General features: G+C 42.2%; 2 protein-coding genes across 12 annotated transcripts in view; one reads left to right on the top strand and one right to left on the bottom strand.

Annotated features, from left to right (window-relative positions):
- Positions 1 to 3,632, top strand: part of LOC116944131 (tubulin polymerization-promoting protein family member 3-like) — a 35,693-nt gene extending 32,061 nt beyond the window's left edge. For all 10 annotated transcript variants that reach the window (XM_032957587.2, XM_032957585.2, XM_076068297.1 and 7 more), the window contains one exon: positions 469 to 3,632. In XM_032957587.2, coding sequence (XP_032813478.1) covers positions 469 to 687 — 219 coding nt within the window. In that variant the 3' untranslated portion in view covers positions 688 to 3,632. The remainder of the gene's footprint in view (positions 1 to 468) is intronic.
- Positions 3,633 to 5,134: 1,502 nt separating this feature from the next.
- The window catches only part of LOC116944130 (centrosomal protein of 72 kDa-like), a 49,578-nt gene continuing 31,382 nt past the window's right edge, over positions 5,135 to 23,330 (bottom strand). For both annotated transcript variants that reach the window (XM_032957582.2, XM_032957583.2), the window contains 13 exons: positions 23,019 to 23,146; positions 21,863 to 22,055; positions 20,902 to 21,013; positions 20,167 to 20,318; positions 17,695 to 17,828; positions 17,294 to 17,360; positions 16,183 to 16,395; positions 15,572 to 15,720; positions 15,349 to 15,460; positions 13,868 to 14,133; positions 12,214 to 12,343; positions 11,256 to 11,370; positions 5,135 to 5,405 (listed from right to left, as the gene is read on the bottom strand). In XM_032957582.2, the coding sequence (XP_032813473.1) occupies positions 5,312 to 5,405; positions 11,256 to 11,370; positions 12,214 to 12,343; positions 13,868 to 14,133; positions 15,349 to 15,460; positions 15,572 to 15,720; positions 16,183 to 16,395; positions 17,294 to 17,360; positions 17,695 to 17,828; positions 20,167 to 20,318; positions 20,902 to 21,013; positions 21,863 to 22,055; positions 23,019 to 23,146 (1,865 nt within the window). In that variant the 3' untranslated portion in view covers positions 5,135 to 5,311. The remainder of the gene's footprint in view (positions 5,406 to 11,255; positions 11,371 to 12,213; positions 12,344 to 13,867; positions 14,134 to 15,348; positions 15,461 to 15,571; positions 15,721 to 16,182; positions 16,396 to 17,293; positions 17,361 to 17,694; positions 17,829 to 20,166; positions 20,319 to 20,901; positions 21,014 to 21,862; positions 22,056 to 23,018; positions 23,147 to 23,330) is intronic.

Below are 23,330 nucleotides of genomic sequence, written 5' to 3'. Positions count from 1 at the left end.
TATTTCTTCAAATACTCCCGAAGTCACATTTTACACATGTAAAATGAGCGTGCTTTTAAAATTTATTGAACTCCATTTCCAAGACATACATTGCATAATCCAGGCCCCATCTGGTCTGTTTCATGTATGCGCCATGTTTTTATGCTGTTGCTGTATCGCAGAGCCGATCAATTAAAGCAGCCACATTCCCAGCCGAACTGATGCCAATGCCCAGAGAAAACCCACACATTTGAGGTTAACAGTCAAAAACCCACAGATAGGTCAACCCACTCGATGTTCTATGTTTTATCCTAACTGCATCCTCACAAGTCTCCCATAAACCTCTAAAACACCGCAATAGAGACTTGCACACCACTATTGAATAAGTCCTAACTCTGCTTGTCTGTTGTGTTGTACACCACCCACGTATCCGTTAATTTGTGGACTCATCCTCTCGTCGGCCTGCCACCTGGATTGGCGACACCGCAGAAGGCAACAAACAAGGGCGGTGTTGGCCGGCTGACGGATCCCTCCAAGTACACGGGAACGCACAAGATGCGGTTCGACGAGACCGGCAAGGGGAAGGGCAAGGCGGGCCGGGAAGATATCCCCGACACGCGAGGATACGTGCACAGCTACAGGGACGCCGGCACGTACGACCAGAAAGTGAAAGGTGCCGTCGCGTCTCCCAATGCCAAGAAGACCTAACGGCACGGGGCTACCTGGCCCACGGTCACCATATTTTCCCTGCCTCACTTTCCACTAGGTCACTCGTCCAAATAAATAGCTTTTAAAAGTATGTTTTTTTCACGAAAAGAGGCATTTACGGATTCGTACACGTGTGGAATTTAGCAGGGAAAATAGTGTACCCTCTGTATTTGAGTCTTTTTTTTTCCCGAACTGCTTTCCCAAGCAGACGTTTCTACTGCTAGTTAACTTCCTCTGCCACGTCGATGCATATAAATATAAAGCCTAACATTACATTGCCAATATATGTAACTGCTGCCATCCTATGCCTTATCAGTTAAAAGGTTAAAAATGAACAGAGCGCTGGAAGGAATTGTGACCAAAGTGACACAGATATTCATTTTGTCTCTCCCCCTGGCTTAATGGTGGTGCTTGCTAATAATGAAACAGGTACAGTACAAAGACTACCCTGCACTCCACCCCTCAGGGATGAGTGTGCCAGCCGAGGTTTTTGGTTTCTGGTTGTAGGGAGATACCTTACACCATTCCCCTAACACATGCACGTATGTGTGTGCACGCGTGTACAGCTGTAGTGAAACCACTTCCGCCCCCACCCCACATAAAAGTGCGACGGGGACTTTTATATAACTTTCGAAAATAACACATCCACGTACAAAACGAGATGATAGCACAGGTTGAAGCCAAGTAATAATGGTAATTGAATGCCCATCGGTCTCGAGTGGCAAATGTCAAACTGAAGACGTCAAACTAGGCACAATTGTTTTGTCCAACACTTAGTATTTGTTTATTTGTCCAAGGAAGCCTCAATGAGTCTTAAGACTTTCACGAAGGGGGTTTGAATGGGCACCTGTCACAATGCCTGTGTCTGCTGAAATTTGGACATTTACAGGCAAGATCGCAGCTCATAACTTGCCCGCTTGACATCTAAGCCCACTTTGTAAGGCTTTAACGTCTACCTTTTGAGGATTTAAATTTTTATTGAACACATGCTGTGCAGTATATTGTTTTTACATTACATTATACTGTAGTTGTTAAGTTATATACAGCGTGGGGTTCAGTTTACATGCTTGTATCCGCACTGTGCAAGGGGCACACACTTCCATTTGGACTTTCATCAACTCCCACAATCGAATTTAATGCAAAATGTGTGAGCGGAGTGGTGGTGAGGAGAGAGACTCAACTGAGACTGAAGTGTCATTACATGTACGTCAGGCTTGGCCTGTGCACACCTGATGCCCCTTTACATTAGGAAATGGCCCAGCTTTTCATAATTTGATTTTTTCCACCTGCTTGGTGAAGTCTGGGAAGCCAGGCAGCGGCCGGTTTAGCAAGTGGAAGCGAAGTTCAAGTTCGTAGGTGCAGTGCTTGTATCGGTACAACCTGTTTACTCACAGGAGATCCTGCCTTGCTTTACGTTTATAACAAAGCATTACCGTGAACCTCGCTTATTTGCAGTTGGAAGTGTTGACCTTGTCTTTTTTTTTCAAAGAAAATCAAAAGTAAGATATTTTAGTCTTTTAAGAGATGGGAATGTTTAAATATATGAAGTGCTATAGGCATTTTTTTTAAAATAAAGTAATAAATAACTAAAAAATCATGCATCTTTGTTAACGGATTATTTTTAAGAAAAGAATCTCGGCTGCAGTTTTTTTTTTACTTTGGCCAGTGCTTGCTTTGAGGGCAAATGCGTTGGCTTTTTAGTTGCTTTGAATTTATGTGCAACTTTAAAATGTTGCACCCAATAAATGCAGTAACTTGGAGACTTTCACAGTGGTCTTTATAGTTCATCTGAAAAAAAATTCTTACTGCCGAATGTGACACATCTGTGGCGTGTGACTACGCTTGAAATTGGAATGTAAACATATAGCTTTAAAGTGCTTTTGCACCAGCTTAAACTCGGCTCACATGTTGGGGCATGATTGATGGGCCCGATTAGCGATGATGTCACATGTTTAAGGCCGACCAGCGACCTCTCCTGCAAAGTGTCTAAATGGCACTTTTGCAGTGAAACCCCATTGGCTGCTGCAGACATGCAGCACATTGACTGGCGTTTGTGTGGTTGAAATCTGATTGTCTGCTAATCGCAGAAAGCCAATTGGCTGGGCATTCATGGTGAAGCCTGTTTCGCCATCCATTATACGCAGCCTGTTGTCGACCTCTTTAAGTTGGAGCCTAAATATTAGTCGGCCCTTGCATGCGGCTGATATATTGGCACCCATGTTGCTGGTTGTTGGGAGCGTCGTGTTGTGCAGCTCAGTCGGTTGTTCTTGCATATCACATCTTGACCACTGCAGTAGCGCTTGCAGCCAGTTTGGGGGTGGATGTTATAACTTTGATTGTTAAGATGTAAAATTTCCTTTTGTATGTAACATTATCATTAAGCTATGGACTTACCAATATCACTGTGCGAACAGTAATTTCTCCTGTGCCCAGTGATTGTACTACGCATGATTTGTCTGTATTGCATGAACTGTTATACAGATGTCTGTTGTCCAAATGTACAGTAGCAGGGCTTGAATATTAAGTTATACACAAAATATGAAACTAAATCAATAATTGGTTTGTTTTATATATATACAGTATATTATTGCACATCACTTAAAATGTTAGAATTTGTTGTTAGCAATAGTATGTTTACAGAAAGTAGCTCATTTTAAAAAGCAGTGTTAAACTTAAAGTGTCATTTTACTTAAATCACTTAAATATTCAAGACCAAATCACTGAAAAGCAATACTTACGCCTTATTAATGTCTCTTAAAACCTATTTTTAACCTGAAGAGATTGCCATAAAAACATGCAGAAGAATGGATGGAGGCTTAACACAATTTTACAGATATGTATTTTAATTTGGTTTCATTGTATTTAAGTCTTGAAGCAAACTTGTGTAACAGTACAGATGCAACCAATTTTTTTTTGCTTCAATAAATTACATTTTGGGGGAAAAATGTTTTACTGATGTGCATTTTATATGTAAACATTTACTGGCAATGCACACAGCTGAATGTTGAAAATTGACCCTTTTTCCAGCTGCAAGAAGCAACCCCTCCCAACAAACATTTATTCACTCGAATATTTCATAGACATGACAGCTGATGATAAAACATTGCATTTAATCAGATTATAATATATACAGCAACACACAGGATATTGTTTTCACAGTAACATTTGAATATCCCACACCGTAAACTTATTGTAATTGATTTTTGAAAACAAATGCCAGTTGGCTTTGAAATACGACTTATCAATCTTTAAAGATTAAAAGAGGTTTTGGGTAACAATGTCATTTTTTTAAACGTAAGTTCTTTCTATACAATTAAAAATCGAATTTAAATAAAAAATACATTAAAGAGAACTGCCAAAACTAACATGGGGAAAACACTGCCACAGCAACTTGATTAATGTGAGCAATACTGCCAAACAACTTCTTTATAATACCACGCATTTATTATTTTCTATTACCAGCAACGTACTGTGGAATTCACAAGCACCCGTCAGCTGGTGCCATTCTTTTCACGTTTAAATAAACGATATGGGCTGCACTCATGTGGCATTTATTCAGTTTAAACCGCCCTTTTAGCTGAAGAGGAATGCCTCTGGGGTTATTGAGGTCTGTAATGAGAAGATTTAGGGGATGCCTTGCAATGAGCTTTGGTAAATGACTAGAGCTGAGACGATGTGCCTTGTTAATGTGAAAAATGAACAACGAAAAATGGAAGTGTTGAATTTAAAACTTTTTAATGGTTAAATATTGAATGGTGGAGCTGTGCATTTATTCAGTGCTGGGCTACATCTGAGGCAGGCACATGTCTGTCTATGTTCCTATGTGGTGGGAAAAACCCACTTTCATGAACAGCAATACAAAGTCATGCTGCTTGTATGAGAGCAGTCAAGTTGAGCAGCAGTAGGAAAAGGTATTTGAGGTCATGGCAAATACATTAGAAAAGTTGGCTTGCCCAACGTCAATATAATATGAATTTTGACAGTTTTTTACCTCGTAAAATTTCACTCCGGATGGCAACAAGCCCATACACTGCAAGTCTTTTACCCATACTTCAAGTGATCTGGATGAGATATTCTGCATTTGAAATTCGCTTAAAATGTATCAGTGGGAGTTGGCACAAGTTTCACAAATATACAGTATAAATAACTCAACTAAGATCAGTTTTGTCTTGTGAGACACAAAGAACATGCCTGAGAAAAAGAAATGATATGACCTTGTAAAAATAATGTGATACAATTTAAAAACAAATGAGTTATTTCGGTGTAGTTTAACTTGAGAGGTGTGCCAGTTTCCCAGCAGTAAGCTTCTCAATTCACTTAACAAAAATCTGCAAAAAAACAAGCTACGAGTTTTTTTGTCAGTGCTAAAAATAAGCCAAATCTGTTACCCCCTCCCGCCCCAACCACTGTGAAGACAGCCTTCCTCCCCCAGAGAATATGCCCTCACAACCTCCCCCCCACCCCTCCCTCAGCAGTTGAAAACCACTGCGTTAACGGAAGCCAGTGGTTGCAGTCTCTGGAAGCAACCGCGTGGCTTGGAGCAATACAGCGGGTGGTGTTTACGCGAACCGGACTCTTGGCTCTGTGAACTTGCCGTTTCGCGGTGGCGGCGGCTGCACCATCTTCACTCCAGCGCGGGCGGGAACCGTCCGGTTCCGTGACGCTCCCGTGCATTGCCCAGCTCGCGCAGGAGGTGCTCGTTCGTCATCACCAACGACCTCGTGCGGGCGCGCACACACACACACACACATGGGAGCGCTCGCTTTACCCACAGTTGTCGAGCCTTGTGCTTGCGCACGCAGCCAACATTAATGCTGATAACACTCTTCATCAGTTGGGAATAAATGCACTCAGAGACGATGATGTTTTGGTGGAATTTATCGCCTGTAAACTGTAGTCTGTCAAACACCTATTCCCTTCCAACTGTTTTAACGTTTGAAAAAATGAAACGTTTAGTCACTATTTAGAACATGTTGAGTCACATAACTGATGTAAATGCCAACATTGCACATAAGGGCAAATGCACCAGTAACTGCGTAATTTAAAATTGTAATAGTTCAAATGATTTAGTTTCAAACAAGGTATTTTAGCTTGCATTTTATGAAATTCGTACATGCAGTTTTCAAGGCAAAACAGCAATATTTTCTCTAAATAGAACTGATGTACATCAGAAAGATGATAATCAGAATATATGAGGGCACCATATCTTGCATCCTGCAAACTACAGCTCTGATGCTGTGTGGCACAGATTGAGACAAGACCCACGACATTCCATTCATCCACAATATTTTTCATGGATTATCGGGGAAGCGTGGCACGTGACTAGCAAATTGATCTGCAATTCTCTGATTACAAAGTTACACGCTTTCCTAAGACGAAAGTGCCGCAAATCTCTCATTGGTCTATGTTAACATATTCTTTGCATTTCTTAGACTTGACATCAAGTCAAAAAAATGCAAAACTCTTCTGCTCAAATCACATCAGCCACATAAGCCCAGCTAGTCTGTGCTGATGCAAAACTCTTGTCCACTTCTACAGATCCTGTTTTGCAGTCTGCGAAGCGTTTTCAATCCACCTCAGTGTGCCGTGGATTACAGAAATGTACAGATTTGGAGTTCTGCTGTAATACATTTGACATGCTATAAATTGTCAGCAGTGACAGCGAAGCACGTTTTTGTGCTTTCACGGCATGTCTTGATGACAAATTGGGTAATAATGCTTGCAAATGACTGACATGAAAAATGTATGCTTATAAACGCTGTGAAAAGTATATGCAAATTCGTTGACATGTTTAAGAAACGTTGAAAAATGTTATTTGGCAGTTAAGTTTTCTGCAAAGTGTTCTTCACGGTTGGTTGCAGCCTACGAAAATGACATTGTGCAGGTATCCTGCAAACATACGGTAGACGTTTTGTGCAATCTCACCAACCTGCTGCCTCTGTAATGTGACAGTGTCAGGTGACCGTGCGTGTGTCAAATAGGTCCCACAGCTCCTATGTCACACCACACGGATGGATTTTGTACCAGATACTCGCTGTCACATTTCTCTCACAGCCCTGCCTCTTGCTCTCACTCACCCACCAAACCCTCCTCACGGCACCCCCACCCGCCGCCCAACAGCTCTCCACACTATCCCCCTGCCCTAACGTATTAATCATGTTCACAGCATGCCCATTGAGGTGGTTTCAAAAAGTTTAGCCGTCTGACATTACACTGACAAAATGCGGAGGCATACCATCGTGGCAGGCTGCACATCACAACCGAGTACATGCTGGACATACAAAATGCAGACAGAAGACCATGTACTTTTTGAAGTATGCACGTACATTTTTTCTGATCATTTGAGTTTTTGTACATCAATCATTGCAGCTGAATGGGCACTTGTACTTATAAGACTTATGTCCAAATTGTGCCCGCGCGGTTGTCAACTTTTCTTTGCCATGTGACAATATGAAGAGTTTTACGTCTCTGCGTTTCTTAAGCACATCTCGGAGACGTAGTTTGAAACTCCCTTGATTAGTGTCAGACGACTGTAAACCAGCATTTGTGGTTTGCAATAAAGTGTCGCTATTTGGAAAGAGCAGCTTGACAGCAAATTGTTAACGTTCACAATGTTACGAGAAAATAATAGTAAAGGCAGCCTGGGAACTGAAATTAATTACAGGGTGGATGCTCTCAGTACTGCAAATAGAAAATTAACTGATGTTCAAGATGGTGTCGATGACACAAGAACATGTGGGATGGGTTCTGAGACAACTTTAAGACTTGACTGTCAGAATGCACATCAGATATCCTAACCTGAACTTTTTTTTTTACTTTTAAAAGGAAAGTTACAATCTCGGAATTGTGATAAAAATGTAAAACACTTGGAAATAAAAAGGCAGCGATGCACTGAAGTTTGTGGAAAAGACCGCTACATGCTCGCGCAGGAAGCCAAATAGCATGAGCCTCTGCGCCAACATTTCACGCATCAGCCCTCAATCACATGGGGGGGGGGGGGGCCCTATCCTCGTCTCTGCCAAGTGAAGGAGAGAAAAAAAAGTAGAGCACACAGTGTAGTTGTCTCCCAGCAACCAGGTTAAAATAAGCACAGGAAAGAGAAAAACTGCACCGCGGGTTGCACATTTTTTGAACTTTTTGTAAATAAGCGTGTGTGGTTGCTGTATGCGATGTACAGTTTTGCCCCTTTGTGGGTACGACTGGTTGTGGACACTGGTGCGGTGCGCTACTTTCAGCAGACGTGTGCCATGTCCAAAAACTTTGACTGGTTGTATGAGGTTGTTTTCTTCATTTACAGTCTTTTGCAATTATAGCACTCAATAAGAGCCATGCCCCGAAAAGTTAATTCGTCTAGACACCTAGTATCAAGCAGTGTTAATTATGCAGTTATTTTGATGACATTATTTTAAATTATACACCAAAGTTTTTAGCACCTGAAGAATTAGCAAATATTTGGTGCACTATGACGGTTTAAATTTTACCTCCGCCAAGGAGAATGCAAAAGCACGGCATCTGCTGCAAATTAGTCTTTGATAACTCTATGATGTCATTCATGAGACTGCCTGCATAAAGCCATCAAATGTACAAACCCCCTACAATGGCCACGTTTAAAATACATTAGGACATCTGTGAAAAAGAGCTTTATAGCTCATCATATGCCTCCACTATATATACCGTATTTTCCCGCATATAGCCCGCATACGCATATAACCCGTAGATGCATATACCCCGCAAAAATAGCGTTTTGTGCAAAACAAATTTCAGATAGCCCGCACCTCCATATACCCCGCATTCATTCATATCCTTAACGTTGTTACCGCAGCTTAATTCCATCATATTAATACGAAGTTTACATTTGTAATAAATTCCACTATCAATTGTTAACATTAAAATCATAACGTGCACAAAGAAAACAAACTAACCGGAAACGAGTGAACTTAAAACAGTAAATAAGTAAAGTCACGTAGAAGGGAAATAATAAAATAATAAAAATAAAACAATAAAATTCTCACGACGTTTCGGCCACAACACAAGTAGCCTTCCTCAGGTGAAGAAACAGAACTGTCGGAAAGACAGCGCTCCAATGAACACTGCTAAGCTTGGCAGTGTATTTTAAGCTGGGTGGGAGGAGCAGAGCGCCTTGACAAAGGAGTTTACATATCAACAGAATAATTTAGCATTGAAGTAGCTGTGTTAATGTGAGAGGTTAGCATGTAACTGGGAGATTAGCATGTAACTGGTCACGGAGGTAGCTATGTTAATGTCAGAGTTTACATATCAACAGAGGCATTTAGTATATTGACGCTAAAGAACTGCAACTTCCCAACTATCATACAATAAACCGATGTGAAAGAACTAAATATAAAATACATTAAGCTTTAAATCAAAATTTACATCAATATAATCAATGTACTCAATATATTCTCCAATAAGCTGAGCTATTAACATAAAGTAACTGACTTTAACATAGCTTCTTCCGTGACCAGTTACATGCTAATTCCTCACACTAACATCATGCTAATCTCCCAGTTACATGCTAATTTCTGACTTTAACATCCTGATAATCTCTCACATTAACACAGCTACTTCAATGCTAAATTCTTCTGTTGATAAGTAAACTCCTTTGTCAAGGCGCTCTGCTCCTCCCACTCAGCTTAAAATACGCTGCCAAGCTTAGCAGTTTCATCTTCTTGGTGTACGTGCTTGAGTTCACTGGCAATGTGTTCCTGGTCGGAAATGCATTGGGCTCTATGGTATAGAGTCTTGATGAGGGAAGTCTTCTGGGATGGATGGTGGTGGGAATCCGGTTTTAAGTAAGCATCCGTATGGGCAGCTTTCCCGTAGACAGAGTGGCTCATTGAACCATCAGGTCTCCTTTTACCATGAAAACATTAAACGAGTTATGACATGTCCCACGTGTAAAATATTTTTGGGATAGCCTGAACCTCCATATACCCCACAAGGTCTTGTTTTGTTTGTAAAAACTGGTATACCCCGTGGGTTATATGCGGTAAAATACGGTAAATATGAAAAATGTTCGGTGTAGAAGCTGAATATTGTTGTTAACAAGATGTTCTATTCACTGGTGTTGGTTCTCACTCTGGTGTCCATGTCATACTCTTAGCATCTTCTCACAGCAGCAGCCACTGCCTGCAGACAGGAAAACCACTTCCGCTGGTGTAGGTGCCCCCCCCCATCCGCATGGACCTTTTCACTGCTATCACTCTTTTCTTTCTGCAAGCAAGCTGTAAACAAGAGGGGGTTGATAGCTCCCAATAAAATATTTTATTCAATTGTTTAATTTATTTCAACTCTCCTTCAATGGGTAAGGGATGCTTCACTGCCAAATTTAAACTGCCCATTTCAATAGAGCGTTTAAAATAAAATTCTCACGAAAATGTTGTAAAGATGCTAGCGAGGATTTGCTCTCCAAGACCAGCACTCAGTGCTTCCCCTGTCTCGGCACTAACCACGACTTTTACAGCTGCAACACACATCAGAAATTGCCAATACTTTAAATGAAGGAACGCAGATGGGAGGATCCTCAACTGACACAGTTGAGGCCTGTTCTGTTGCAAATTATATCGTGCACGCCTTAGCTTTGTTGTGTTCTTCCGCCCGCTAAGACGAGATGAATCGCACTCATGATTTTGACTTCCAGTAGACAACCCACGGATTTCTGATCCTCCTGTAAGGCTTACGACAAGCCAGCCACCTTCGGAAGCCACAGCAACGCACTCATATACGGGCTCAACCTCTTCTATTACACCCACCGCTCCGGCTGCCCGTCATGGCCAGGAGATTGCAGCACCTTCGTCGAGAAGCGTGGAGACCAGCAAGGGTCAAGGTTCTCCTCAGCCTTCACCTGATCTATCAGGTGACCCTGCTTTTTGTGTTTTCTCCGAACTTCCGGTTAGTTCATACGGTGCGAAAAAAGTTTTTCCTACCAACTATAAGCCATGTCTTTAACTTGAAACCATGTCTTTAACTATAAGCTGTGGGCATTGCCGTTTAAAAGTCAGCTTCAAGAGGCCATGATTTGCAGACAAGGGGCAAGACCCACAGTAGCTGACCATCAACACAAGCCTATTGGTCAATCTTTTTCACCAATAAGCAGCCACAGTGCTTGTGTGAGGATGTCTGAGAAAGCAAGCCCCCCCCCCCCGCCATGTCTCTTTGGTTTGGGGATGGGGGAGGGGAGTGGAGATCGCATCACCCATTTCAACAACCAAACATTTTGTATCCATGAGTAGCAAACTAGTGCTGGAGATGTTTAAAGCTGACTTACAAGCTCAACTTCATCGCAGATTGAACCACCATTCAATCACCACCAAACTGCTCAAAGGATGCAGTCCTGAGTCTCTCCCTGGAGTTGGAGGTTCAGTGGCTCTTGCAGCTGGTGGCTGTTTCAGCCCGATGTAGTGTCTATGTTTTAATAAACGGGACGGTGAAGGCGTGTGCATTCTACTCAAAAGTGGCAAAGGGAATGTCGATGAGAACACTGTGCCCCATGCATTAATTATTGCTCAGCTGTGTGTTATTTTTGTGTTAAAGTTAACATTTCTCACTTGTGGCTCTCTTGCAACATTGTGACGAGCTCGTGAACCTGACTGAGTTGCTGAAGCTGGTGCCGCATATTCTTCATCTCGGTAACCAGCTTCTGGTTTTCCTGCTGGAGTTCACCTGGTACAATACAAATGAGAACACAGTGCAAGTTCATGGCTGACGGTTTTACATTTAAAAAAAAGTACCATCACGATAATGCACCTGAGCTCAGCACAGGGACATCTTTAGTTAGCAAATGTTAAGATGAAACAGAAAAATCGTTCACATCACCCATAAAGATGAAGGCTAACATGATGGGCTTATATGGTTTCATCGTATTATTTAAGGTAATTTGTAAATCCAAAACACTAACACTGAATACAAAATGGTTTACCTTGATTATGTTGAGTGAACTAGGCAAGACACATTTCACTGGAACTTCATGAGGTGCGACGTAACGGAGAAAAAAATCGGATTTACCCTTTCCGGTAAGAATACTGGTGATGTTAAAGATGTTCAAACACCAAATAGACACGTTTCGCAAGCTGTAAGTCTGCATTAACCACATGCTTGTAGTTAAACAAGCATACGTAAAAAACATGCTTTGATAATGTATATATTGTCCTTGAAACTGCTTGGTCTACACCATAAACAGCCTCCTTTATGGCCTTGTCTCACCAGTGTTAGACCAAAGAATGGCAAAAGGCAAACAGCACAAAGATGATGCAAATATCAAAGCATTAAAAGCTCGGTTTAAGCAGTTTTGTTTCTCTCGTTTATTTTTCTCATCATCTTGTTACTGGCAAAAAAGGGTCCCCGCACATATTCAATTTCTTCTTTGCAAGACGCATCTCAATGGATGAGCACTGCATCCGTGATAACTGCAACAGCACGACCCCTGCCTAGAGCACCGTGAGGGCACGGTGGGACAAGGTGGTGTGCGTGCGACCACGTGTGGTGGCCAGTGACCCCGCCGTGTACCCGCGTGCTGCGTCGCGTCTGCACGGACGCTTCCGCTTCGTGCCGTCGCCTCTCGCTGCAGCCGGGTAGCTTTCTCCCGCAGCAGGTGGCTCTCCTCCACGATCTGCGTCAGCTTCGACCGCATCTCCGCCTTGATGCAATCAACAACAGTGGTGGCGATGAGATTAGAGGTGGGCTCCCCCCCCCGCCGCCTTCCCGTCTCCCCACCCCACTTCTTCCCCCCTGCTCCCTCTCCTCTCTCACCCTTCCAAAGTACCCCACTCAGTCCCCACTCAGTGGGGCAGCCAGCCCAATCTGCCCCCTTCTCTAAACTCAGGACCACAGCGTGGTCCTGAGTTTAGGTGCGCGGAGTTTCTGTCCCCCCACCCCCATGTCCCGGGCTCCCACTGAAATATAATAACATTACAAAATAAAGGATTAGAGGTGAGCGAGTGGTCATATTGCTCATCAAGAGCACCAAGCCGGAGATTCCGAGTTCAAATCCAGGTGTCCCCATTGGCCATTATTAAACCACGTTCTGAAGTGTACCCAACTGAATATCTCATCCAGGTCAGCAAATGGGTGTGTAAGCATCCACTGTGTCACATTTGGTTTTTCACGTCAAAAAAAGGGCCAATTGAAGTGACTGCACAAGTAGTTGTGCCATAATTTCCCACGGTACCTCTGACACAAGCTGGGTGCACTGGTGGCTGCAAGATTTCCAAATGAAATGTTTGTGACAAGATTCCAAAACCACACTCATAATGAAATTGGAAAACATGAATGCAAAGACGTGGGGAATAATCCTAAGATATATTTTTTCTAATGAAGGATCATCCTGTCATTAATCATTGAAACACATTACAGAATAGGTCACTGCAGCACTGATTTAACTAGAGTTCTAAAAGTGAATTTTCAATTCCAAAAGTAGATGTTAATGATTCCATTTGAGCATAAACTGATGACTGAAATTAGTTTCACCCCCATATTTTTGTAATGTGTGTGGCCGGAATATATAAGTTAAGGATGCATGTTGAATTGCTCAGCCTAGTATTTAACCTGTTGTGGAGATGAATACATACGTTAAACATTTGTATTTATTAATTAAGGGTGTGTTTGCTAAGGGATTCATCTTTATCACAAATATGAATGTTCACTTATAATTCACGTGTTTGTCCTGCAGATTGAACCCTGGATCAGCACTACATGCATCAATCATCTGAGCCACCCAGCCACCAAATGATTTATAAATTTGACGTGATTTTGCCGCAACCAACAAATCTTTACAAGAGTTGTAATGGGTTCAAGAAAAACATCACAACTGCAATATCTTGGTTGCACTATGTCATGCAGAAAATTGTTTTTGACAGGGGGAGATAGAAAAAAAAAGTTTGATTTATACCGCTATTAAACTTACAGGGTTGTAGTCAGCCTTGTAAAATTATGAGATTGGTGCTCCACTATTTCCATGTGTGTAGAGGATTTGTAAAGAGACACTGCTCAATGATTCAATGTAACCTTACATTTTTTATTAATCAGATCACAGAACTTTATTTTTTTTAATAGTTTATCGCAACTGAGACGAGGCAAAATATTTATATTCAAACATGTTTTCAACCTAGGTATATAACTGGCAAGTATATGAAAACAAAATATCCAACTCAATAAAACTTACACCGTCTTTCAGTGCACTTGTGAGTTGGTCCTTGATTTTCAAAAGTTCCTGGCTTTCAGCAGTTTGTCTGAGGGCCTGTGCCTGCAACTGCACCATCTGGTCCCGTGTGGCGGCGTGGTCCTGATTTAGCGCGGCGTTCTCTCGGGCCAGGGCCTCTCTTTCACGGGTCAGATCCGAGATCCGATCACGGAGTTCTTGAAGCTCACGCAGAAGACTCAACATAGACACTCCACCGCTGATGGCGTTCAGGATCTGCCGAGCGGGAACTACAAGGCAACGAGCAGGGACCAGAACAGCAGCACCTCTTGAATTGTCACCATCATTATAATGAATCCTTGCAGTCACGAAAGCTTTAAATCGAAATTTAACCGCCTCTATGGGGAGGGATTTCACAGTGAGATTATTGTGTTATTTTATTTTATCAATTTATTATTTTATTCTCATTCTACGTGACTTTACCGAAAGAACCAAAGAAGATGAATAATAAACAGTCAATTGCTCAAAGGAAACTTTACCTATTGGCAATAAGTAAATATAGAATAAAAGTATGCACATAGGAAAAGATGTAGTTAAGATTATGGTTAATCACACAGATATAAAATAACAGGTCACTACTGAGTTGCCTCATGTTAGAGTCAAGGTTGTAGGTGAATTGTTGGTAATTACATAGTAAAATTATGAAGAAAAAAAGACAAGGGTCAGCTTTTTACACATTACCATAAATTATATTTTATGTCATCAACCTGTGGCCTTTGTAGACCAGCACGTGTATAAGCAGGAAAATTTTTAACCAGTTTCCACTTTGTGAGTTTAATAATAAGTCTCATTATGACTTTAAACATAATTTTTACCCAAAACTAGTTTGTGTTAAGTAAGTTTCAGAATATATTAACATATGAGCATATTGAATCAATACAGAGGGGCACATTGATGTACATAGTCACACACGGGATCTTGACATGTTATTTTATTTATCCAGGAAAGTCTCAATGCATCTCGAGAGCATATTAATGTGGGGTTTGCATTGGAATGCTTGCCAATTTCATTAATTAGTATTTTGCATTTGGAAAGAAACAAATACTTAAATAAAACTCATGAGGTGATAAATTGAAGGCCGGTTCAAAACCCGTTTTCTGTACTGCTACATTCTGACCACCTCTCAGCTCATGGATTTTGGAATTTCACTAAGCCCAATGCGATGCACTAACCTTTGCATTCAGAGTGCTTGATAACAAGCATATCGTAGAAGTTTCTGGCTTGCATAGTGGAGGAAAATACTTTGAAAGAACCCATGATATTCTTTGCAACAGCTTGTACAGGCTCTGTGACCCACAATGACTTAATCATACCACCAACTGCTGGTGCTTGACTCCCCTGTGCTGAACTTGCAGGGTGTATTTTAGAGCTAAGCTGCCACTGCTACGCATTGTTTCAAGATAACACACGACGCACTTGTCACGTGTGCACAAAGCAAAGTGTACCTAGGAAGCGATCATTGACGTGCAGCGATCTGGAACCATTCCAGTGCTTGTCGACCAGATCCAGCAATTGTTCCAATGGCGGGGGAACCAGCGTGCAATCCACATCTGCCACCTAGTTAAAAACAAAAAAAACTCCTGTTAATTACATTGCTGCAGGCGTTAGCATTTGTGCAAACTGAGTCTCATAGAGGTCTGGCAACGAAGCAGCCGGGACAGAGTGTACTTTTTCATGCAAGGTCCTCTGGCTCGGTGACAACTTGGACAGCTGGTCCAGGCTGCTCCAGCGCTTGTGAATGGCTTCATTTTCACTTCTGCTGGAGGGGAGACCTTTCCCAGTATTGCTGTCGCAGGAAATGCTGTGCATGCCCCCTGCTGGAAGATTTCAAGAAAGAAATAGCTTTGAAAGCCAAGTCTTGGCATTTTAAAATGCTGCGGGATATGAGAATGGTATTGATGAGTTGTCACAGCACGCATGTAGGATTTTTGCGGATCCAAAAGTGATAATTTAAAATGAGAAAAATCAGCTAATTGGTTAATTTATTTACAATGAAGAAATAATCATCTCAGGAGTATAAGTCATACTTTTGTGAAAGTGCAGTTTTAGCAATTCTTTTGCAAAATAAAGGATTACATATTGTAAGTTTTAGAGGAATTAAAATATTTACACTACTTCCCAGTTGGCAGAAAAATTACGACCATTAACACTACCTACAATACACTTACATCTTTAATTACACACAAACGCACTTGGGACGCTTTATGAATCCACACATGACTTGTACAAGAAACGCCCGCGAATACACAGTACGTGGAAATAGCGAGAGGCCCGGGTACCAGGGTGTGGCGTGAAGTTGGCACGCCCACTGATCACGTGGTACGCCTCGGCCTCGTCCTGGAAGCGCAGGTTGGGGTCAGGCGCCATGAGGTCACGGGGAGCCTCGTCTGCGAAGGTGACGCGCACGTGGCCATCGCGGGGCCGGCCAGCGGCGCTGCCCTCCTTCCCTGGCGAGCGCAGTGCCGACCTTGGCGGAGACGCCTTCAGTGCCCCTGCCAACATAGAGGGCCCGTGGATGCTCGCACAGCGAAGGTAATGATGAATGACAAGTTAGGCAGTGTGTCCACTTGTGAATGGAGGAGGCAGCTGTCCCCAATGTGTTTTAGATGGAACCCGCATCAAGTGTGGTTAAATTCAAAGCACTGCGTCATTCACAATTAACCTCAACTTGTGCACATTTTCATGGAGGAATCTGATGAACTATGAATCTCTTTTTCACAGATGTCCAGTATTTTCACAGATGTCCAGTAAATTAGCACCCAATGTCCAGTAAATGAGCGCACCTCTTGTCAATCCACTGCTGGATGAGTGACTCCTCACACCAGGGAGTTCTTTAAGATAATTTACTGTACTTCACACTGGGCAGTCGCCAATGTGGGGAACATAAACATTGGGGCATAGTATAGTACAACAAATGATTGTGCTGTTTTACCCCCTGCTGGTAATGTAAAACTTCATATTTCAGCAAACACCTCTTGCATTATGTCTGTATTTGGTCGATAGTAAAACACTTGGCTTGGGAAATGTACTGTTTGACAATTACAGAGGTGTAGTACCTATGCTTTAAAATAAAATATGACAATGAACTATTTACAAATTAATCAAAGCAGTCGTGTTAAATAATTTGACTTGCATAATACGCATGTATAAAATTTTGTTTTAGTACAATGCAGCACTTTTTCCCTTAAATAACAAATCACATGATACAGAAAATGTAACATTCTGTACAGCCACTATTTTAGTTGATTATAGTTGATGCGAAATATAAAGGAAACCAATAGACTGAATGATACAATGTTTTTTAATGCAGTGAAGAATTAGTCAACTTTGCATGTAAAAAAAAACATCTGGAAATCAATATCCATCATCCATGTGTAACAAATTACTAACCTCCTTCATGGTTCGTGGAATCGGTATAAACCTTGCCCCCAGTTCCACTTCGAAATCCTGAGCTTGTCTGCAACAATGTCATTTTGTACATCAATTAACTGTCCACGAATCATACACGTCAAAATGCCTTAAGAGTTTGCAATGAGGAATGGCATCATTAGTGCCTCTCAGCAGCATGACAGCATTCGCATCATACCAAGATTAAATTAGCAGCAACATTTCCGCACTGACTGGTGGGCCGTCATGACGTACATATCACAGTGCAGCATCCACTGCAGACATCGTACTGACTGATGAATTAAAATTCAGAGGCCAACTGGTCATTGGAGAAACGTGGCTGCTATATATATAGGCCGTGCACAGAGGCTCGACATGCCCGTGTTCAAAGCGCCGAAATGCACCTTGGGGATGTCGATGGATTGCGTTGAGCAATTCTGGATTTGCAGGAACGGGTCCTTGGCTTTGCTTTCCTCTTGAGTAGGGCGAGACATGCCGAGTTTGTCTCCAGAAGTCACCCTGTCCATTTCCCGTATGCCTGCAGAAAAAGCAGAGTAATGTATCTATTTGCTGCTGCAAATGTCCATCTGAAGAAAGTCCCACTTTTATCTACAACCTGTACAGCCAATTAATGTATTACTATATGCTCCGCATTCCAATGATGGTCCAAGTAAATGCAACTCACACCTATTAACATGGAAATATTTTTGGTGACCCCTGCTATGTATGGCAAGGTGATGGTTTTGATGGGTTCCTCGGATGGTTTTCCCAACAGTTGGGGTGATAGCTTTACGGATTGTGTAGTCTGAATATCCATTCATCTTGAGAGCTTGGTGTACGTGTTCCAGTTCACTGGCTAGGTGGTGCTGGTCAAACATACATCGAGCTCTATGGTGTAGAGTTTTGATGAGGGAATTCTTCTGGGATGGTGGTGGGAGTCAGGTTTTAGGTAGGCATTCGTATGGGTAGCTTTCCTATAGAGTGTCCCATTGAGCCATCTGGTCCCTTTTCAATGAAAACATCCAAGAATGGTAACGTGCCATCCTTTTCCACCTCCATGGTGAATTTGATGGCTGGGTGTATGCAATTGATTTCCAAAATCATGAGCAAACACAAGATCCAGGTTCGATTCAACACAGTACGTAAAATTAGTGATCTTATCCCATCTGTGAAGGATGTGATCCCTGACATGCAATACCCCGGCATCTACAAACTAAGCTGTGTCTGCGGCAGTAGTTACATTGGGGAAACTAAGCGACATGTATCGGACCATGTTCGTGAACATAAGGCAGATCTGAAACACGGTAGGACCAATACCTCAGCCGTGGCTGATCAGTTTTAATGCTGTGGGCACACACGAAATGTATTTTTCCAAGACGAAGGTACTCTGCAAAACCGCTGGCTATCAGCAAAGATTCGTTCATGAAGCCATCCAGATATATAAACACAGACATAATTTCAACCGAGAAGATGGGTACAAACTGAGCAATCATTGGAAGGACGTTATTAACCAGGTTAAGTCATAACTGGCTGTGATGTTTAGTAGTTATTTTCGACTGTCTGGTGTTACATTAACAGGTTAAATGTCTTTACATTAACAGGTTAAATATCTCACTAACACAGCCACCGTTGCTCGTTTTCCTTGATGTGGCGGTGGCTCTACGATCTTACATTGACATGCTAATCTCTCACAATACAATGGCCACCTCCGCAGCTTCATCGTCGTGGAGGTAGCTCAGCACTCCGATCTTACATTTACATGCAAATTTCATCACTAGCCCCGCCCACTTCGCTTATGACCCTTGGGCTACACCCATCTCAAACCTTTATAACATCTCGCCTCAGCAGCTCTCTCCCTATTTTTTCACCAATGACGATTTCTTGTGTTGCGATCGAAACGTCGTGATATTTTTATTATTTTTTTCTATCTACGTGGCTTTACCGAAAGACCCAAAGAATGTGAAATACTAAATTGATACGAGAACCTATTATTGGATTGGTTTGTACGCACAACATGTGTAAATGGCCTAACAGACTGCATTCTTAAAGGTATTCTGCTATAAAATACATATAAGTCACAAACAAATGTGCTTCATAATAGCCTATTATAGTATTAATCAGTTCATATCTCACGGTGGTCAAATGTTCATTACCTCGCCTGGTATGCAGGTCATGGGTTCGATTCCGACCCTGATGTCTGTATATTTGTAGTTTTTGGCTGCTCTAAAATTTCACATCATAAGCCACTTCATTGAGCCATCATTTGTAGCCAGGTCGAGTCTGAAAAAGAGCTATATAGCTCAGTGGGGCCTTACCTGGTAAAATAAAAATGTTCAGGTAAGTTTAGTAGTTTAACCAAAAAATTAAACCCAGTCTGTCAGCTGTTATACCCTATTTGGGGTTGTGTACACATTTTTGCAGTTCCCTCCAATTCATCCAATTGGCATAGAGATGCATTCTCTGCATTGTAATTCTGTACAGGAATGAAATCCACCCTATTTTATTCAGTCAAGAACATTTTTCCCTGTAAAAACAATCGCGGTGGTACTAATATTTGTTTATAACCAAAAGCCAACGGAGGATACTGCACATTCCCATAGTGGCAGCCAGTCTTTCCATAGGACAACCACTGATGACTTCCCATCAAGCAGTACTCATTATATCCAATGACAGTGGGATGATAAGCTGAGTCGACCACTGACCAGGATTTGAACCCTGTAATCTTGGCATTGTGAGTCGAGCACTCCGAGTGCAGAGCGCTCGGCTTTTTTTGCTTGCCACGTTGCCTATTTGTACATACGTATGTTGCACTTCTTTCGCATTGCACATAGCCAACCGTGCACTAATCGAGAGGTGCGGATTCCATTGCTGCTTACTCTCCAGGGAGTGCAGCTCGACGGAGGGCTCCTTGCTGCCGAGCGTGAATCCCGGCTGCGAAATCAAGTTGAGGACTCGTTCGTCGTCAGCATCCAGCAGGGAGCGTGGTCGTGACAATGAGCTCACATACGCCGCCCTCGGCTGCAAGGGCCTGCGGGGTCAATGTAAGTGTTTTGCATTGACATGCGAATTCCTCAATTCCTTTATTGTTACCTACTTGAGAACCCATTGAGATGAAATATCTCTGTTGTAACTGAAGGCAAGAGATTCTCCATTAGGTAACACAAATTGTAATTCGATTAACAAAATAAGATTATAGTAATAGGTTTTACCCTTTTAACTGCCTTGAATAAGGTGTCAGTTTTTGTGCCAGTTAAAAGGGTAAAACCTATTACTATATCTTGTTACTGGCAAAGGAGGTCTCATAATGTAACATAAGATTACTAGCCTAGAGATTTAAATTAAAATATAGATAATCGTGGTGGTTAATGAAACAACCACTCTTAGCCAACTTACCTTTCATTCGTTTAACGTGTGTATAGAAATTCATGGTGCGCACACAAATATTTTAATAACAACAAAATTACTACAGTCATCCTATGAGAAATTTAAGAACAAAATGCCCAATGTAAATGTGCTAACCAAGCAAGGCACACTTGAAAATACAACGTAAAACCATGAATTGCTAAGAGTAATAGTAATTAATAATAATAACGCCAGGTATCGGTGTTTACTTTTCAGGTTCTTTAGCTGCTGGTGGGTCAGGATCCCGGAACTCATACGCTTGATCGCTGCTGAAGTGCATCAGTGCCGCCTTCCGCTCGCTGTCTCGTACGGGCCTGTCATCTGAGTCCACGGGGGGGAACATTTGTGTCAACACTATGTATTTGTCTTGTCAAGAGTCAAAGTGCTTCCCTGCTCAATCAAGCAATGCCAAAGTGCCTCCCTGCTCAATCGGTGGCAAGATAACTACCTCGTCTGGTAAACAGGTCGTGGGTTCGATGCCAACCCTGATTTTCTGCTGTATATTTGCAGTTCTTGTAGATTTTTCTCCGTGTCCTCCGATTTTTGCCTCTACATTGAGAAACATCCGTTTAGAGTATTTGTCTGTTATAAACAAATGCCCACAAGGTAAGCCACTTTGTTGAACCATCATTTGTGGCCAGGCCGCTAATGAAAAAGAGCAACATAGCTCAGTGGACCTTTTAGTTTAATGTGGTAGTGCTCACCTCCCTTGGTGGCCCTGAGAGCACAACCACTGAGCGCACAGCTAGTGGTCACCAATGGGTTCAACCACTGAGCATGCAGCCATCGGTCACTAGTGCGTTCACCGAGTGCAAAGCCAGTAGTCACCACCAAGTTTAACCATCAAGCACGAAGCTAGTGGTCAACACTGTGGTCACAACCACCATTATACATGGGAATGTGAACATTAAACATGCATGCAATTGGGGTCAGTCAGCCCACTGATAAAGTCCCACAAAGTGGTACCCAAAAGAATCAACCAAAGGAAATTATTTCGGAGTGAGTAAACCCCCTGAGAATTCACTCACAACCTACCCGGCTCTAAATGACACGCTCTATCCACAGTGTAACTAACTCTGTTGGTTATCTTGCACAGAATGAAAACACGTCACCGCAACCAACAGCATCATCTTAATGCTCCATCTTCACGCTGGGCACATATTCACTGACCCAGCCGGCGCAGGTTGGGCAGCATGTGCACCAGCAGCAAGCGGTAGTCTGGCTCCGCTGCTGCCACAGGATTGAGCCGCAGGTCAAGCTCGCGCAGGCCAGACATGGCACGCAGCCGCAGCAGCTCCTGCTTGTTGGCCACGCTGTTGTAGTAGAGGTTGAGCTTCTCCAGCAATGTCAGGTGTTCCAGGCCCTGGAGACAAGGGCAGTCGTAAGAACTCGCTCCCTCTTTGCAACTTCCGAGTGAGAGAGTGTGGGAAAAGATGGCTTGCCGACTTGCCCATGGGCTCCAGTGGATTAAACAACATAATCCTTAGAATTATAATTACATGTGTAAATTCCTCTCCACTCATTTGCTATGCATTTCAATTGCATTGTTATATTCAGAGCCAGCTTTCTACCCATCGAGGTATGCAAAACTACGTAATATTATATGGACTGTCAACTATTTAACATGATAATTATGATAATCGTAAATGAAAGTCAGCATCATTTATGATAAAATATATGCACATGCGAACACAAATGTTTTTTTAGGCAGAGTACACATTGCCCATCCATTTAAAAAGCAAATACACACATACTCACTCAGTAGCAATGAGTGCTGCCAGAAAAGCAGGAAGCATGTCATACTTTAAGAAACATGTTCATATATTGCAGATTAAAACAATTATACATTTTTTATATAAGAGCTACATAGCAACAAACAAATCTACATCTAGAATATCAAGCATAATGAAGTCTTAAGTTAATTGAGACTGACATGATGGAAATGTTAACATCTAGCTCATGGCTATGCAACAACATGGTGATGTACATAAAAAGTCAAGCATTTCTTACATTTCAAATAACAAATCTCCTTTGAAAAATGTATCATGCAGTGCTTAAAACAGCACTGAGTAGTGCCGAGCCCCTCAAGTAATTATTTCAGTGCTGGAACATCAATCAAAATTATCTTTAGGTTCTTGAAATTATTGAAATTAGCAGTTCACCAGGGCAGCAGTTTTGGGCCCTTGTCTGTGAAATATGCTTTCATCAAGCCCTGACAGACAGGATCACAAAGCCAGTGGTGGGAACAAACATATGCATCACTTAACTTTCCATTCTAGTGAGCTGGGCCGTGTGCCATTAGCAGATTCAGACTTCCCATGCTCACCTGCAAGCTCATGAGAGAGTTTCTGGAGAGATCCAGAGACTTGAGCCGAGTGAAGTTCTTGAGTGAGCTACCCAAGTGGGCCACCTTCTCGCTGTACGTGCCAGGCAGTGACAGTGAGCGCACATCACCTGCAACCCACACCCATGATCTAATTTTGACATTTTGAAGAACAATCTTTCCATTTACATACAGACCATGTACCAGTTGATTACATTATATAGCATATGCTGCATGTGTCTGTTAACTCTGGACTGTGGCAAGATCGAAAATGTCCATCTTTATTCATATTAATTCACAAGCTCAACTATGAAA

The sequence above is a fragment of the Petromyzon marinus genome, chromosome 20 (assembly GCF_048934315.1).
Source record: "Petromyzon marinus isolate PM22_M1 ecotype Great Lakes invasive population chromosome 20, UKy_Petmar_22M1.pri1.0, whole genome shotgun sequence".
Lineage (NCBI taxonomy): Eukaryota > Metazoa > Chordata > Hyperoartia > Petromyzontiformes > Petromyzontidae > Petromyzon > Petromyzon marinus.
The sequence above is the reverse complement of the archived record's forward strand: the minus strand, read 5'-3'. Positions and strand labels throughout refer to the sequence as shown.